Source organism: Corvus brachyrhynchos, unplaced genomic scaffold, assembly GCF_000691975.1.
Source record: "Corvus brachyrhynchos isolate BGI_N302 unplaced genomic scaffold, ASM69197v1 scaffold42, whole genome shotgun sequence".
Classification (NCBI taxonomy): domain Eukaryota; kingdom Metazoa; phylum Chordata; class Aves; order Passeriformes; family Corvidae; genus Corvus; species Corvus brachyrhynchos.
In genome coordinates, this window is record NW_008237242.1 from 1,070,149 (window position 1) to 1,088,609 (window position 18,461).

The 18,461-nt window shown below is 34.7% G+C and overlaps 1 protein-coding gene across 3 annotated transcripts in view; it reads left to right on the plus strand.

Annotated features, from left to right (window-relative positions):
* Positions 1–18,461, plus strand: part of NIPBL (NIPBL, cohesin loading factor) — a 110,796-nt gene that overhangs the window by 14,474 nt on the left and 77,861 nt on the right. For all 3 annotated transcript variants that reach the window (XM_017730231.1, XM_017730232.1, XM_017730233.1), the window contains exons 3-8: positions 2,250–2,415; positions 3,565–3,695; positions 6,836–6,935; positions 8,600–8,748; positions 9,751–9,911; positions 13,664–13,757. In XM_017730231.1, the coding sequence (XP_017585720.1) occupies positions 2,250–2,415; positions 3,565–3,695; positions 6,836–6,935; positions 8,600–8,748; positions 9,751–9,911; positions 13,664–13,757 (801 nt within the window). The remainder of the gene's footprint in view (positions 1–2,249; positions 2,416–3,564; positions 3,696–6,835; positions 6,936–8,599; positions 8,749–9,750; positions 9,912–13,663; positions 13,758–18,461) is intronic.

Sequence of the window (18,461 nt, forward strand, 5' to 3'; positions counted from 1 at the left end):
ATATCATTCAGTAACATATCTGGGTACTGCACAAATAAAGAAAAACATATAGATGATGAAGCACTTCTCTAAAATATGTATCCTATCATCTTCACTGAAAAGAAAGAGACACAGGATTAGACTGATATGCAACTTATCAAGAGAGTTGTAGAATATGTTGAATATACTTGAAACCTTCATTAATTTTGAACTTTTTAATAGGTGCACAAAATGACTGCTAGAATAAAAATAAGCAGCTGAACCTCAGTCTTCTTTCTTTGCTGTTCAGCCCACAAAAGGAGCATATGAAGTGTGTGTGCTGGCTTTAAATACATCAGGAAGACAAAATGCAAGGAAAGAAAAAGAGCTATTTACATTAAAAGCTGGTACTGACACAAAACCAAATCATTATAATGTGACCAAAAATTAATTTCTAGTGAAAACTAAGAGGAGATTTGTTATTCTATAGTGAAGTCCTAGAACAATCACTGCAGTAAGAGCAGTTGGGACAAAGGGGTGTCTTGGTTATGTAAAGTGTAAGAAAGACTTTATAGCTCAGTTTTCTGTCTGAGGATAATTGGATTCAGTGACCTAGGTGCTTCTTCTAAGCACTTCTGTTGTTACACTGTTGAAAATTGAAGGCTTTCCAAGAAACACTGGAAGTATATATCCAGCAATTGAATTTAATTCCTCACAGTAAAAAAGGCAGATGTATTGGAGGAAAAACCCACTTCATGTCCTTCTGGTATATTCTGAAGTATTTAAGCGGAAGATGCAGCTTATGTGTTTAGATGTGTATGTATGATCATGTATGTCTAATAATAGACCATCAGGATGCAAATAGTAAGTTTCTGGCTATGGACAGTTTTCCAGAATTAAGCATTTGCAGGTAAGGTTACTTAACTGGTAGAAGTCACTGATCAGATTCTGGTGCAAGAGTTCCTTTAAACACTGAACTGGAATGGACAAGACTACTTGCCCTGAAAACTGGTGACATGATGCCTGAAGGCAGCAGAGTAAGCTAGCAAAGTTTGCCCAGCTTTAATCAGTATGTTTTGCTGGTTTTGCTAATTTTTCCAAGTTTCAGGCACATTCAGGGTAATCTGATGCAAGTAATGAAAGCTAGTGTTTTTAATATATTACACTCTGCTATATGAATTGCAATTTATTTCTAAGTACAGCAATGATATACATTATATGGGATAAAAATGCTGGAATCACCCCAATTTTTTTTAATAAGTAATTTCAAAATATGAAGGAACCAAAAGAATATGTTTCACTTAGGCTGTTTTGGGTTTTTTTTCTGAAGTTGTTTCTAATGGTTCAGTTAAAACCTTGATCTCAGGGATGTGATCAGCCTGGTAACTTGCAGTTAGAGTCAGCTTGTTTTCCTGAGCCCACTGAAGTGACCTTCCTCTGTATCTAGCCTTTGGGCCTGCTCTGGCTTACCCTCCTCTGGTCTGAGTAACTCTGCAATCATCTGGTCAAGCCTTCTTATATGTACACTTCCTTGTTATGTCTGAAGACCTAAGAATGCCGTCTTAAAATAAAGTGTGCTTATAATCTAATTGAAATAGTGTTTTCACTAAATCTTTTATGAGATTTGTAAGTTTTTCTGACTGAATTGGCGCTTCAGTGAACACACCAACCAACAATACTAGCCCTGTCTTGAGAAGATGGTTTGCATAGGAATAAATACAAGAAGAGAAAAAACCCTGAGAATTAATTAGTGGATTTAATTGGTTGTTGGGTTGTTTGGTTTTTTGGGGGGGTTGTTTTTTTAGGTTTTTCTTTAAAGACCTTATGAAGTGGGAACACCAATTAAATATTGAGATTTGAGTAGAAAACTGGAAGTATATGTTCAATGCATTCATAGTACTGCATGTAGCTACAAAAATTTTGAATTTCGTTTTCTTAATCCGTGCTTTTGGCTCCAACAGAAAGATGCCATAACATAATAAATAGCTTAATATTCTTGAATGTTTAGAGAGTCCAATGTGGGTATGTGAGTGGGGACGTGTGTGTTTGTGTGTATGTATTCAAGAATTTTAAAAAGTGCAGAAGTGTTCCCTGTGTTTTAAATCTAGCTCTTCCCAACATCTTGCGTAACTCCAAACCTTCAAGGTTCTAATTTTTCTCTTCATATTGCTACTGTACGTCATTTGCAAAAGATGTCTTTCTTAATCTCATAAGAGAGTAAGGGGGTATCCACATTTGTATGTTCGTGTCTTGTGAATTGATTCTGAAGTTCTTCTGTTTTCTGATAACAGTTTTGAACCAGCTGCCTCTTCCATCACCTTTACCTGCCACCACAACAAAAAGCCTGCTTTTCAATGGACGGATAGCTGAAGAGGTGAACTGCCTTCTGGCTTGCAGGGATGAAAATCTGGTTTCACAGCTCGTCCACAGTCTCAATCAGGTGTCAACAGATCACATGTATGTATTTTGAACTTCTACATCAGATCATCATCCTTATTCCTTGAAATCAAAACTAACTGGATTGAGAAGGAAGTTTGTGAGAGTATGAAAATTAGAACATGCACGTTTTTCATTAGGCTTACTTTGCAGATGGCTGCAATATAAGACTTAGTCAAGTGTTTCAGTCAGACAACGTTAATAATTGTTCAGCACCCCTTACGCATAACTGTGGGGGTTATTTTATAGATCTGATGTTTATTCCTTCCTTGCTAGTTAAGAGTGCAGACATCGTGGTGTTGATTGTGCAATACTAATTTGTGTTCAACGTCAGTCACTAATGCGTGTAGACAAATTACATACCCAAAAGAAAATTTTTGACACCTGTGTCAATTCTGATTAGGTATTGAACTTCAGTATTTTAACAGTTGAGCCATCAAGTATGCTAATGTATTCTCTTTTTGTTATTTTTTTTTTATTTCTCCCTGGTGTCCTTTGAATTGTTTTATGTTGACAACACTGTCGTTTTCCTACATGTTCTAATCAATTGTTTTGTTCAAGTGGAACTAGCTTTAAAAAGTCCTCAAAGCAAACAAGAAGTGAGTGCACAGATGCATTTATAGAAAATCCATTACATTTCCTTATGGTTCAGAGGGAATCCTGTGATCTCAAAGATATGCCCATTTCCCCTTTTATAAAAATAAAATAAAAAGATTTTCAAAGCATTGAGTTGAAACGTGAATGTTATACATTCATGCATATGTTATTTTCACTTCTACAATAATACATTCTTGATGATATGCCAAAGCATTCTATTATAGAGAAGACCATGGTATAAAAATGTGCCTAAGAAACTTCTTATGATAGTCTGAAACTGACAGCCACATACACAATGTATGTAAGAGATGAGTAATAGAAAATGACTGTGAGGACTAGGAGGAAATATTTCTTCTGCCCGTCCTTTAAGAAGAGAGTGAAAAATCTAGAGGCAGGAAGCAGTGCTTTGCAGACTTGATTTTTCCTATATTTTAACAGTAAATTGTCTTCTTTCATTTTGATTTTGGTTTTTTTTTTTGTTTTTTTGGTTTTGGTTTTTTTTTACTTGACTCATAGTTTCTTATAATTTGAAAATGCATTTGCCTCTTTATTTGCTTACTTCCACAATTCCAGAGAGTTGAAAGATAACCTTGGCAGTGATGATCCAGAGGGAGATATACCAGTCTTGCTGCAGGCTATCCTGGCAAGGAATCCTAATGTTTTCAGGGAGAAAAGCATGCAAAACAGATACGGGGTACAAAGCGGTAAGGATTTTTGATTATCTATTGATTAATTTTATGTTGTTCTGTAAATCTAGGGGACTGATATTAACCACAAATATGTACGGAGCACAGCTGTTGTATTTATGCCTTGCCTTGTATTTGATAGTGATTTAAAGCTATGTACCTTAACATCTTCTAAGAGCAATTGTGTGGTAAAAAGAAGGAAAGTAAAAGCTACCCGGTATTTTTCTAAAAAATGTTTTATTTCACCTCAAAATTTAATCTGTAGGATAAGTAATTGGATTTTATTTCAAAACAATTTTATTTTGAATTTTTTATGCCTAGGTTAATATGTTCGTCTTAGTAAATAATTGAAGTTGAAAAAATATGTGTTGATCTTACTGAAAATCTGTATGGTTATAGTGTATCATTGCAGTGAGAATTCTTAACAGTTCTGGAGTAATGAATAAGGTTGAATGAGGCATCCTTAACCACTCCTCCCTTCCATTCCTCATCTTAGCAACTTGTGATGCCCTACAGCTCTAAGCTGTTTATGAATTTTGGGAGACTAAAACCTTGTGCATCTTTCCATAAATGTCAATTACTTCAATAATTTTTTTACATTTATACAAGAACTCAAGTGCACTTTTGCCTGTAAAAGGAAAAAACTTCACATGGGTACTTTTAATAGGAATATATATTTCACGGAAAAATCATCTGTTGTTGAGCTATCCTAGCTTAAGCATGTATGCTGTTGTAATACAGTTTAGTTGTTGAAGAATTTTTATGTAACCTTGAATTATGATTTGATGAAGTGCATTCTTTGCCATTTGATAGGAATGCTAAAATGGATTTATGCATATTGCTTTTTTATAAGAAGAAAAATTGTAGTAAGACTGGGAGTATATGTAAGGAATCTCATTCTAGTAATGTTTCTACTAGGATGATGTTTTCTCAGTGCTATGTAGTAATATGACAACAATGTGAAAAAGTAAAAGAAGATATTGTAGTGCTAATGGCCCCAGACTGATTTCAAATCCCTTTTAGACCCAGTGTTTGGGGCTTGTTTTTAGTTCTTTCTCATTACATCATTATCACATATACAGTTATCTGTCTGGAAACTTTGGAAAAACCTGTTTTTTGGTTGTTGGGGGGTGTTCAGTTTTGTTTTGGTTTTTTTCTTTCTTTTTTTCTTTTTAAGTTACCTGGACTGGGCCTACCCTTGCCATCCATAACAGAGATAGAGAAGTGAGAGCTATCCATCACAGATTAAGTTAATTAGGAGATTTTTAAAATTACATTAGAAAATTAATTATGTGTTTTCCATCATTCTTTTAAAACAAAAACTAACACATCTGTGGTTCAAAGCATGTTTTAAATTAGGGAGGAGAAAACAAATAGATATATTTTTAAAGCCCTTGAAAAGAGCACTGTGTACTTTAAGTACAAAACTGAAACTTTGTCTGTATAGTTCATGCTGATACGGATACATTATGTCAGCTTTCTGTACAGGAATGTTACGGTTAGTTGTTTGGCTGAAATATTATACCTGGTTGTGTTGAGAGTGCCAGTGAGCGGTGAGGGGGCAGTGGGCATGCTGGGTACTGGTTCCAGCATAAAAAATCCTTGGGATTTCATGTTCACTTGCCTCTATGTGAGGTAACCAGTATCCATTTAAACAAATTTTGTAGAAGTTGAGGAGTCCCCATCTGTTACTCCGGACACTGAAATGTACTCTTATATTGAGGTATGGAAGTATCTAACTTTTTTCAGCACAACACAGGACTTTAACTCTTGTTGAGGGCCAGTTTTAGTGTGCTCAAGTACATAGAATGCAGCATTTACCACCTACTGGGAGGTAGTAATAGCTTAATTCTTGCGGGATTATCTCTATCTACTGGAGAAAGTGGAGGAGCAAAGAGGGTGACAGGGAAGGTTTCTGAATCTAGTTTTGCACATGTGATTATTGCAGTAACTGAAATTGATGATAGAAACTGTAGGATTAACAAAAATCTTCCAACAATTTCATATTGGGAACTTTTTGTCTAACTGTCTAAAATACGAGTGAGCTTCTACCTATGGCTGTAGATCACTTGCTTTGGCATTCCAAGATACTGTGTGCTCATGAGTTCTGACACTTTTTTAGCTGTAAGACATGAAATTCTGTCACTAAAATAACTTCAAATTCATTTACATTTGTGTGTAAATGAAGTGTCATGTAGTTGTTAGGGTGTTCTTTATTCCTGTGTTGAAGAGAGGAAAAAAAAGATTCCTTTAAATTGTCCTTTACAGTGATGTGAGTCAGAATGGAATAGAAGAGAATATTTCAGTTGTAAGGGACCTACCATGATATCTAACCCAGCTGTCTGACATCTTCAGGGCTGACCGAAAGTTCAACCAAATTAAGGGCATTGTCAAAATGCCTCTTAAATTAGTTTCAAGAACAGCGGTACATGTGGCTTGCCAGCTGGTTCGACACCTGAACTTCCAAAACATGACTATGGTTATGGACTAGCTGTGGGAGCCACAGCTGGGATATTGGTTCTGCCTTGCTATTGAAATATTTCAACACCCTCTTTGATAACATTCCTTCTAAGCTTAGCAGAGGTGGAGTAGAAAGCTTTTTTCTCTGAGTAGGAAGAGACCGCTAAATATTATTGGAGCAGTGAGAATATCTTGCAGCACTCAGCCCAGGATGACTGGTTGCTATACTTGCTCCAACAATTGAAGATAAGTTTTCTCTGTTCTTCTGACTTGTGAATCTGCCAGATCTTTTGCTTATTAGCACAACGAGTACTGTACACACCAGCCTGAGGTGCTGAATATATGTCCTGGCTTAAAATGTTTCTCTTTACTACTAGGTTTTGACTTAGAAAGCTCTAAGGAACAGGTAGAAAGAAAGAAAAAAAGAAAGAAAGGAAGAAACTACTGTTAATATTTGTAACTGAATTAACACAACTTTAGGGAACACAGTTTTATGTCATGATGTAAAATGGACATTTTACATGAATTCAGTAGTTTCTAATGTTTTTTAACAGTTGAGGGTAGATGATCTTATTGTCTGTTTTATAATCTTATTAAAGTTTATAATCTCATTGTATATAGTAAATTCTGAGATGAGATACTTCATTGATTGAAAAGGAAATGCGTGCAAAATAATGCTGCTATCTTTTTTTTAATAGGGATGATGATGTCACAGTTTAATATTTCTCAGAATTCCATGCGTGGTAGTCCTGCATCTTCCAATTATCAACAAACCACTATCTCACATAGCCCTTCCAGGTAATCCTTTCTTTTTAGTGGGGTGGGAGGGGAGTGAACTTCAAGTTCTTCGTACACTGACAGCCAATTCTTGTAGCAAGTATGTAAGTGGAAGATGATCGGTGTCACAACAAATTTTGCATTTGTCTGGCAGTGGGGTAAGTTTCTTAATACACAAAGAAATATCTTTCTGTCAGTGAACTAATCCCTGTATTCCAAGGATTCATCATGAATTCTCCTCTCTCTCGCTCCATCCTGTAATTTGGCCAAGCTTTCTTTCCTGCCTAAGGAGTCCCTCTGCGTCCTGTTACCCTCTGGTTGTCTTCTACCCGTGTCAGAGGCTGAGACTGGTGGCAAAAGGATAGCAGAGAATAGAGTGGTGTGTTCCAGCATGTCCCAGTACTGGTTTAGCAGAATGGTGGGAAAGAAGATTTGTAAAAGCATGGAGTACTACTGTAACAGGTGTACAAAAGGCTTCTTGCAGAAGGATAGGCCCAATAGTTTGGCCAATCTTCCAGCAGCATCCTTGTCAGATTTCTGGGTTTTTGAGTGTTTGCAAGTAGCATCTACCTATAATTTAGGCTTTTATTAATATGTTAAAGTAGTCTGGACCAGAGGAGAGCATTCTGCATGTAGTTTCAACCCAGGTACTGGGCTTTAAAAGATCCCATCTTCAGTTATTAGATATCATTATTAAAATAAACTGATTTCAGGTTTCACTTCAAGTTACTGTAACTGTTTGGCAAATGAAATGTTCCATATCTTCACAACAACCAGTGCACTTCTTAACTTTTATATCTAAAAGGGATATCTAAAAAGATTTTTAGATATTAAGATATTTAGATATCTAAATATCTTAATAAGATATTTTAAAAAGATATTTAGATATCTCAAAAGATTGTGAATATTACAATGAATAGTACAAACTTTTCTTGAAATCCTTGCAAAATTCTTGTGTTAAGAAACTTGCTGTTTCTTTCTATGGAAGCTTAGCTTCATGGAGTTCCTATTTAGAACTAAGGGTTATGAAAATATGAAACATACTTTCTCATGTATTTATTTGGTTATTTTAATTCTGAAAAGCTCATATAAGAATGTAAGTAATAATGTACTGTTAAAAGTCAATGTTATTTTTATGGCTTCCTCTCTGTAGAGTGAATCTGAGATAAAGCCAGTGAAAGAGAAAGTTGTATTCAGTGGGCTCGGGTCAGGTCCTACCTAACTGCCTATCACATTCCTGTATCTTGACAGTGTAGTTCTGTTAGACGGAGTTACTTGAAATCTTACTGGAAAGTAAAGAATGAGTAAATGGCTCCTTGTTAATCCTAGTGACTGAGTTGTCGATTAAATTGCTGTCACTTTCATTCAAATTTCTGAGATTAACTTTTGGAAATTGCAGATCTAATTTCCATACATACTGGTGTCATTGTTTTCTTTTCCTAGGTGGAGGGTCCTATGAATGCTTTTTATTATCTTCTGACTCTTAAGTAGTATTTGCAGTTAGGAAAGTATAGGCAGCTTAAAATACTGCTTTTGAAGGAAGTTCTTGACTGTGCTGTGGGCTTTTTTTATCTTAAATAAATTGTCATGTTCTGAAGGTATAATTTCCAAAAGAAATAATGAATTTGTCTACATTTTCTAGTTCAACTTTTAAAAACATTTTTTCAATTTTGTTTTCTTTTTAGCCGGTTTGTGCCACCACAGACAAGCTCTGGTAGCAGATTTTTGGCACAACAGAACAGTCCAGTGCCTAGTCCATATGCTCCTCAAAGCCCTGCAGGCTACATGCCGTATTCACATCCTCCAAGTTATACAGCTCATCCTCAAATGCAAGGTAAGTCTGTGATGTTTATTTTATTCTCCTATTTCATGTCAACTTTACTTTCATGTGCATGTTTCATGGGTTTCTAATTTCTTTGAAGGAGTTACATGCTTAATGCAGATGTTTGAGGCAGGTGTATTTAATCTTTGCTTTTCTGGCTGTAAAGAGTGGTAGTATCTACTTTGTTTTTAAAAGATTAAATAGAAGAAGAAAAGGTAAAACACATTCATGTTGCAATGCTCCTCTATTTGCATCCAGTTTGCATTGCTGTCCTGTATACATGACAATAAAAAAAATCTGAACAACCCGAAAGTTACATTTGTTAGCTGTGAGCATCACTTACATGTACTAGGGAAAATCTCATTTCTGCCAAGGAAAAGTTAAGTTTTGCTGGAAGATTCTTTAGCCTTACTGGCCTTTTTTAGTGTCAGATTAATTCTTAATTGGCTTGAATTATGCTAAAGGTATGCAGTAACTGGCAAAGATGACCTTCAGAACGAATGGATTTCTTTGTTCTTCCTTTGTCTAAAAACAATCTTGAACCCATGAACAGTATTAAGGTATCTAGGGCATTTCTATGTTGGTAGGTAGAATTCTATTGGATTCTTTCAAACAATTTTTTCTTGAAGTTTAACACTGTGCTTAGGATATATATACAGCTGTTTTTTATGTAATGTTGTATGTCTCTTTGAAAGCTACTAAGGTAGTGAATTCAAATTATATAGAAGTAAACAAAGTTTTCTGTAATCAGTAAGGAAGATACTGTAATTAGAACAAATATGGAGAGAAATTTGGCTAATTTGTACATGGAATTAAGATTTTAAATCCATTTGAAAAATCTTAGATAATCTATTTTTTATCAAGGTATTTGTAGCAAGTTGGATTCTTGTTCAGACTCGAGGCTTCTTGCATCCAACTTTTTAATATCCACTGTTAGGGTGTTTTCTCTGAAACTTTTCAAATTCGTGACTTGTGAGTGTATCAGTACAGTTACTTACTTTTTTTATATTTCAGCTTCTGTATCCAGTCCCATTGTCACAGCTGGGATGAGGAATCTCCATGAAAATAAAGTTTCAAGTCAGTTGTCTGGAAATTCAGCTAATCATCATGCTGATAATTCTAGACATGGCTCAAATGAAGACTACCTACAGATGGTGCACAGACTCAGTAGTGATGTATGTTAAAAATCTGTTTCCTATGATAAAGCAAGTATGTGTTTAACTGCCTTACAAGTCAGATATTTTATGATGTTGTTGATGGATAAAACCATTGAAGATGGATTTCAATTTCAGATGTGTAGACTCAACAATGCAACTTTTACATGTGCAACTAAATTTTTTCTAAATCACTCTTTCTTTTGGAACTGTTTGTAACATTAATTCTGATGAAATTAGGACAAGAAAAAATCTTCATGTAATTGCATAGTGAGTTAATTTTAAAGATATGGTAGAGCTTCTCTAGAAATACTGTAGCAATATGTTAATGCAAGCAATCTAGGTTCTAAGTAGGTGTGTAGTTATCTTACGTCTCTGGCAATCTATGCAACTGTCAATTTGATTTGACATAATTGACCAAACTATTGGATAATATACTAGTGGTGTCAAAGGCAATAGAGATTTTTTTCTTAATGGTCTCTTACATGCTTTTATGGCCTAGTTTCTTTTGAGGATGTTTTCCCTTAGTGAATTTGTTTCATATGGGAGAAATTCCTTCTGAAATCCTGAATCTAAAGGAAAAAGGCCTCACATCTTTCTCCCACTTTCTTTTTGAGCTGCTGATTCATTTTCTTCGTAACCATCCCATTCTGTGGATAAAACTGGTCAAAATTGTTCTTTGCAAGTTTGGTGTGCAATCTGTTTACAGATCATAAACAGAGAGTCCTTAAGTTTCAATTTATTTTTTCATCTAAACCCCTTAAGAATCTTTTGTGTGGCTGTGTGCATGTTTTATTTGGCTTACAGAAACAGCAGACTCCTTAAATCCTCTATAGGGATTAATACAGTAGAACTCAAAAAGAGTTACTGGGTTTATTATTCATCTTGCTTTTCTCTTAAGTATAACAATTACGGTGGTTAAAAATATTTGCTAAGAAGTACTATCTCAAATGAGAGAGTGTTGTAATGAATGAATCTGTCATAATACACAGTCATCAGATGTTTTTCTGTCTCTGCTTCAGTGCTGCAAATTCCTTTAAGTAGGAAAATATTCTTTGCTTTAGATGTATAGATATCCCTCCAACTATATTAAATGGGCACTATCAAGGGAATCTTGGTTTTGAAAAGACAATTAGCAGAATTTAGTTAACAGTTAAAACATGCTTTTTTGAAAACTTTTGTATTAGGATAACTTATTTCATATTTTTAATGAATAAGCATGTTAAAATGTTCATCCCTAATTTTGTGATCCAAGCAATGCAACCACATCCTAATTCATGAAAACTAAGATATGAAACCTTTAAAAGCTGATCTTAGAAGCTATCATGCAAAAAACAATTTGAAGAATTTGGATTAAAGTTTTGCATCTATGTATGAATAATAATCATAATTTTGCAGCCTTTTCCACTTTGGAAAAGATCTTTATGAATGAGTATTTTAAGAATCATAAAGACTCAAGAACTTAAATTATTTTAGCATAATTTCTAAAACTTACATTTTAGGATTTTATTCCTTTAAAAAAGTTAGTAGTTAACAGAACACTGTGTATCTCTGAAATACAAAATCAGCAAGGATACCCTTAAATACACATTCACTCAATGTAAGGACAATTTTTTTTGTGAATTTGAGAGCATTCCTAGAATATAATTTGGTGAAGCTCCAAACCAAGAAAGTGTAAACGCACATTTCTGAAAATTCGTCAGCTTTGGTAGGAATGACATCTCTACCCAAAATGTCATATACCTAGTTAGTCTGTTTAGTAAATTTAGTAAAAGTTGTCTTGCCTGTGTCTTTGAAAATCATGGTTAAAGGTCCTCCCCTGACCTAATAAAACATACCTGATAAGAAGTTCCTAAGCTTATTTTTCAATATTTTGGGGTGTTTTTTCACATTTATTACAAGTCAAAGAAAAGTCCATTTGGGAAAAAAAAAATCAGTTCCGTAATTTCAGTGTGGTAGCTAAATGAGTAACTCAGTATTATATCAATTCAGTTTCACTTAAAATAATATCATAGACTTTTAATATGCAGTTCATTTTATTGTGCTATTACACTCCTTTGCCCGTGAAAATTTTCTCACAAGGCAACAGCTCTTTTTGCAAACACTCTTGCAAAATAAGTGTAATTAATAAGTGTAAGTTTTAGGTTTATTGCGCTGTGAATGTAAAGAAAAAAAATCAAATGTAACTGTGTGATAAGTGCCTATAGGTGGTGAAACCGGTGAAATCTGATTTCTTATGGATTTGTGTTCTTTGAGTTGCAATCACCTTAAGACCATAAACTTCAAACTCTCTTCTTTTCCCTTAGCAGTGTCATCTACCCCTTAACAACGCATAGTCTGTAAATGGCCCAGTCTACAGCTACACATGTGGAAATTGGCTGTTCGGCCATCGTCAGAGGGGCTGTGTAGTTGTGCATCTATACAGGCTTCTATCTCCTTGAAATAGCAAATTAGCTTTCTATCTCACTACTGGATGCTGATTTTGTTCATGCAGACATGTAAAAACATAATTACAATTAAACCTTCTAATATTCTGTTAATTGGGTTGGTATTGGTCAAAAGGTTAAAAAGTATTTGTCAGACAGATAATTCAGATGAAAAAAAAGGAAAGAAAAGGCTGTGTGAAAATATTGCCTGTATCCAGATACCTCAACAGGGGCCACATTATAATGTTAGGTACGGAAATAACCAGTTTAATTAGGAAACATGAAATAACCGTAGAACTTATTTGGAGACTTCCTTTGTTTGTATGGCTGTACTTTTTGGAAGAATGACATTTTTAGAATTTGTTTATAATTACAGAAATCTTCTTTTCAAAGGTACAGAATTTGTTTGTTTTTCCTTTCCCCAAACATTCTCAGAGATGCTGTATTAAAAACAGTAGTTGAAGTGGGAAAATTGAAATTTTAGTTAGGGCATTTCCTGAGCTAGTAGTCGTGACCAGCAGAGGGCTTCACAGAAGCATTGTAAAAACCCATGTAAAACTCTGAATGGAAATTGGAATAGTGAGTTTCATATTTCATGTAAGGATAGTGTGGGAGTAAAAAATAAACATTTACATTGCTAAAAATAGAGCATGGACATAATTACATTGCAATTAGTATTATATTATGAAAAAGTTTGTCTGAAATTATTCTTTGGAGCATTTGGGGAAGTGCTTCATATTGCCATTGAGTTGTTTCCTGTTTAACGCTCACAAGCTAATATCACTCCAGCTGTGTTTTACTTGAGACTAACCCAGCTGCTGTAATGGGACTGCTAGAGATTCTGTTCAGTCATGCCTTCTGTATGCTAAGGATATAGATACAAAGTGTTACTTTGTTGAACTGTAAAAGCAAGATGGCTTTCTAGATAATCTTAAATTAAAAACCGGAGTTTTAAAAATCTACGTTTTATGCTCAGTTTCTTTCAGATGGTGTTATATAAATTCATGTATCTGCTCTTCTCTACTATGAGTACCTGCAACAAAAAGTTCTGAGTGGAATCTTAGTGCACACCCAAAAGTGCTTGTCTAGCTAGAAAACATGTACAAAGATTTATTTTTGTGTGCCTATTCTGGTTATAGATTCTTAGGTCAGATTGGAGCATTGCTTATATAGTAGTCTAATAGCAGTCTAAATTACAAAGATTTTAATGTAAGTAAATATTTTTCTAATACTTCTTGTATGCTTTTTTGTCCAATCCATTTTATCAATTTATGTACTAATTTCAGTTTTTATTTTAACAGATGTTGATGTTCATAATGTTAACTTCTTTTATCATTATTACTTTAGGATGGCGATCCTTCAATAAGGAATGCTGCGTCTTTTTCCTTGAGGTCACCACAGTCCGTTTGCTCTCCAGCTGGAAGTGATGGAGCCCTTAAAGGTAGTCTAGTAGTCATATATATGTCAATTTATTTTTCCCAATTTTAAAGAACAGAGAGTTTAAAGAGGTATTTAGTTTTTCCTCCTGACTTCTGTATTTAAATAGTATATAGTAAATAGTAATAGACTATGTCATTATGTTTTGGATACAAAATTATTTTGAGCCCTGATCCAGAAGAAATTTCTGATGGTCTGAAAATTGAGTAATCGTCTTTCAAAATAAAGCTCAAATTTATGGAGGACAGAAGGATTTAAAATCCTTTCCAATCTGAGGATTAAATTCTTTATAAGAATTCAGTTGCTCTACATAAGAAAAGTTTTAAAGGCAGCATTACGAGTATTGAACCCTTAACCAGCTCAAGTGTTTTAACAGGCAATATTTGTCGTAATTACAATAATGAAATTCTAAAAACATGAAAATAAATGAGCTCAATACACATAGCATGAATGAAGTCTGGAAACCTTAGCTCTGGAGAGGAATAGGGTAAACTGTCTGTCAGTTGAGAGGAAAGAGAAAAAAATCTGCTCAAAATAATTCTTTATACTAAAATCCACTTAGTAAGGTAGGGGTTGGGACATATTCTTGTTAATTTTTTTAGTGATTATATATTTACAGGGCAATAATTGAAAGATGAAACAGTGCTTTCTTCTCTATACAACTGAAACAAAAATATAAGTCTTATTAGGTGATCAGTTTAGGTAGAGAAGGAGAACAGAAGATGGGGGAGATTACAGAAAAGGTGATGGTATTATGCAGCCTGGATAAGAGGATGTTTGGCAGGGGTTGACCTCAGGGCAGCCTTTCCATGCCTATGAGGAGATTATCAGGAAGATCTAAGTCAGTCGTTTCATTGTTGTGGAAGAAGGATGAAACACAATGGATTTAAATTTTAGGAGGTTCTAACTAGGTCGAAGGGAAAACTTTTTCACTATTAAGACAGTCAAGCAGTGGAAAAGGATCCCCATAGAATATGTGAATCTTCTATCCTTGAGGTTTTCAGGATCAGGTTGGATAAAACCTGGCATAATGTGTCCTTGCCTCACTCTGCTTTGAGCTTGAGGATGAACTAAACATCTCCTGAGGTCTGTTCTTAACTGAATTATCCTATGGTTCAGGTGGCAAGGGAAAGTATGTGTATAGGATGCCAGCAGCTTCAGTATTTCAGGAGGTCTTGTGCTAAAGGACTTCTTGTAAGACTTATGTAAATGTGGTTATTTTTCCACTCCTTGTCAAACTTACAGGTTTAACAAGGTTGTGGATCTAAATTAGTCCACTCAGATTACCACTCAGCCAGACAATATTAAAATTATTTTTTTGGTTAAAGTTGCTGCTATTTCAGTTGGCTGTCTCAGAACCCAGTTTTGAAGGGATACCTTTTCAGATTATTTCTGAAAACAATCTGATTGCATAGTTCAGATGGTAATATTTCAGCATTAAAGGGACTGAGAAAGTGCAAGAGGAGCTTTCTGATTTATTTATCTCTGTGTTAGCTTTACTTTTCCCTTTGATAAATTGCACGACTGAAATACCGCTGCTAATGGTGTTAGCATTTTGCCCTCTTTAAGATATTAATGAACCCTGATTGAGAGAACAAGTTCTTGATGCTGCATCTAGTATTTTAGAAATGTATGGAAGAGGTGTAAATAATTGCAGTGTTATTAAGAACGTGGGATCCCCTCCAGGGAATTTTTCGCCTATGTTTTGTAATGAAAGTTGGGATGAATACAACAAGAAGTATCTATCTATGTTGAGCTTTTTTGTTGCTCTCTTCTTAGACCCTGAAAGTTTGGTTGGCAGGCCACAAACCTTGATAAAGAAAATTAGCAAAATACTTATCATTTGTCTGTAAGGACAAAAAGAATGGCACTAGGCGTAACCAATCAGAGAGAGATCTCAGGAAGGTTGTTGTAATGTCTGAGCTTTCTTACATGACACAGACATTTGAGGCATTTGCTGAAGGTTACAGGACTTCTGGAGACATGGAGAACATGACTGCACAGTCTTGAATTACCTTCATACTGAATGTAGCTGTCTATTTGACAGAATCTGAATGTGGGAGAAGTTTTGTTTGCAACACAGGCAAATATTTGAGAGATGGCAGGACATAACATTTGTGTTTCGGGTGGTTATTCACTTAATCAGTGGAGTAAAATTTCACTATCTTTGCTTCACTTCTGCTTCAGTAAAGGTACAAGAGTACCTGAAGTTTAATCCCAAAGGTCTAGGCTGGTCTTTATCCTATGTTTTTAGTATAAATTTTTTGGTTTTAGCTATGGAAACATCATAATGGCTCTATTTTCATGCTGTCATCTGTTGCCACATCCACTTTTTAAAAACTCATTCTGTGAATAGAGTATGGAGTATCATGGAGTGTTTTCCTTTTGTTGACCTCGTAATATCCTCTGGATTCCATTACTGAAGATTGATTACTTGTCACAATATTTTATCAGTTTGTTCTACTTTCCTACTGCTATGGAACCTCACTTGTTATTTTAATTCTTAATTTTTTCTTGAGGAAACTTCTAAAGATTTGTATAAAGGAAAGCCTTCCACAATGTTTTTAGTCTGTTGCTTACAAAGAGGCATGTTCATATCATTTACAGTCCTGTTTCCACGTAGTTTCCTAAAGGAAAGCATCTGTAAGGATTAGCAACAATTCTTACGAAATGATGTAATTCGGCACTTTTTGCCACAGATAAGTTGTATTCCCTCCAGAAATTGTTAATGAGTATTTGATTATTTTCTGAATAATTTGGAAAGGTCATTTCTATTTTCTTAGAGCTTCACAGAACTCCTCCAGGCAGATTCCACTACGCTTGGTCTCTGAATATAGGGTGGATAACCAGGAGAATTAGGAATCCTCTCAAATCTGTAGTGCAGACTTCAGTGCTCTCAAAGGTACTTGTGAAGCAAAAATATCATCCTCCCTTCTCTCCTTCAAAAGAAAGGCAGAAGAAATTTATTCAAGGATTTTTTTCTGATAGTACCAAAAATAAAAATTCATTCTTGTTTATTCCTTCAAGTCTTAATTTTTATGCAAGGAGGCTTCTGAATACAGCCATTCTCAGGTAGAACAGCCAAAGCTGGGTTTTTCACGAGGCATTTCAAACTCTGGGTAGAGTGGAGGGACTCTTCCCTGAAAACTATTGGAAGAGGACGTGGAAAGTGAATGCCATCTGTCCCTAAAAACTTTTCAAATGTATGTTCTTTATCTGTCTCATAGGATATCCCTTTGAGTTTGAATTTTAAATTAAGGATATCCCTTTGAGTTTGAATTTTAAATTAAGGTATGCTCTTTGAAAATAAGTGTTAACGTTGTCTGCTAATCAAAATAAGTAACATTTTCTGTAGTGCAAAATCTTGGGAGTTTTCCAGAGGAAGATTGTAGGATTTTAGAAAGGCAGGAAAGGCCTTGAGGACTTGCCGTCTTCTTACACTCATGTTGGCTGAGCTGTGTCAGTAACAGTTTCCTTTGTTTTGCCGTGCAAGTTATTCAAATTTTTAGTGTTCGAAAGCTCCTAACGCTTAACCTGTACCATTTTTGTTGCAGTTAGTCATGATGCTTCTTGACTTATTTCCAGTGGGCAAAGAAAAACAGGTCACATTCTTTTTTTTTTATAGCAGACATTTACATATCAAAGCGCATTATCATGTCTTACACTTATCTAATCCACAAACTGAACAGCACCGTTTCTATTACCTTTACATAAGTCATCATTTCTGAGCTTCTAATTGTCTTTGATGTTTTTAACTGACTTCTAGTTGGTCTACATATGTCTTGATGTTCTACTGTCCTAAGACACAGATACATCTCTATTTGAAGACTTAGAAGGATGAGCAGTCAGTAAAGTAGTGGAGGCTGCTTTGTGATACTACTGTTGTATATGACAGTATAGCTGCTCTTTGCTGGTAACTTAGATTTATATTGCAAATTGTTTTAAACATTCTACTGTCTTTCTATAGAGCTTGTCTATCTTCCTCTTATTGTTTTGCAATTATAAGAAGTTTGTACTTCTTTTCACTGAAATTGTTTTGTTTCAGAAAGTTACTTGAATTAGTCAAGAAAACTTTAGATTCTATTTTTAAAAGTTGTCCTCTCAAAGACTTGAAACCAAAAGCAGTAATGATGTTTAGATTAAAAAAATAGTCTCTAAATCTGTTACATGAGAAGGTATTAATGACAAATATTTTAAACTATTATTGTTATGACAGTGCTCTGAAAAGCTGCACTTGTTCACATATACTCACTTCATCCATTTTTATTAAGAAAAATTGAATTTGTGTGCACATAGCTTTACAGTACAGTTTACAATAATCAACATATTTTTGTCTAGATTACACTAGATTAAGACTCTTCAGATTGTTAGTGAAATTATTATGAGAAGCTATATAGAAAGCCATGCTAAAATCCAGATATGGTACTCAGTTCTCTTCAAGATTTAATTATAGTTATTCTTAATGAATTAATTTTGGACTACCACTTCTTCAGTATCTCAGTTCTTACAGAAAAATTATTCTAGTATATACTTAAATCATACAGACTATGTGTTATACTCTGGGTAGGCCTTTACCGTCCTTTTGAAGGAACTGTTCTTCCCTTTTTGAGTCTACTGGAGGTGCAAATTCTGAAAGTCATTATTACCAATTTTGAGACTTGTTTAGCTGGAGTTCCAGAGTGAATTTGTCTGATCCCATTTTCTGGAA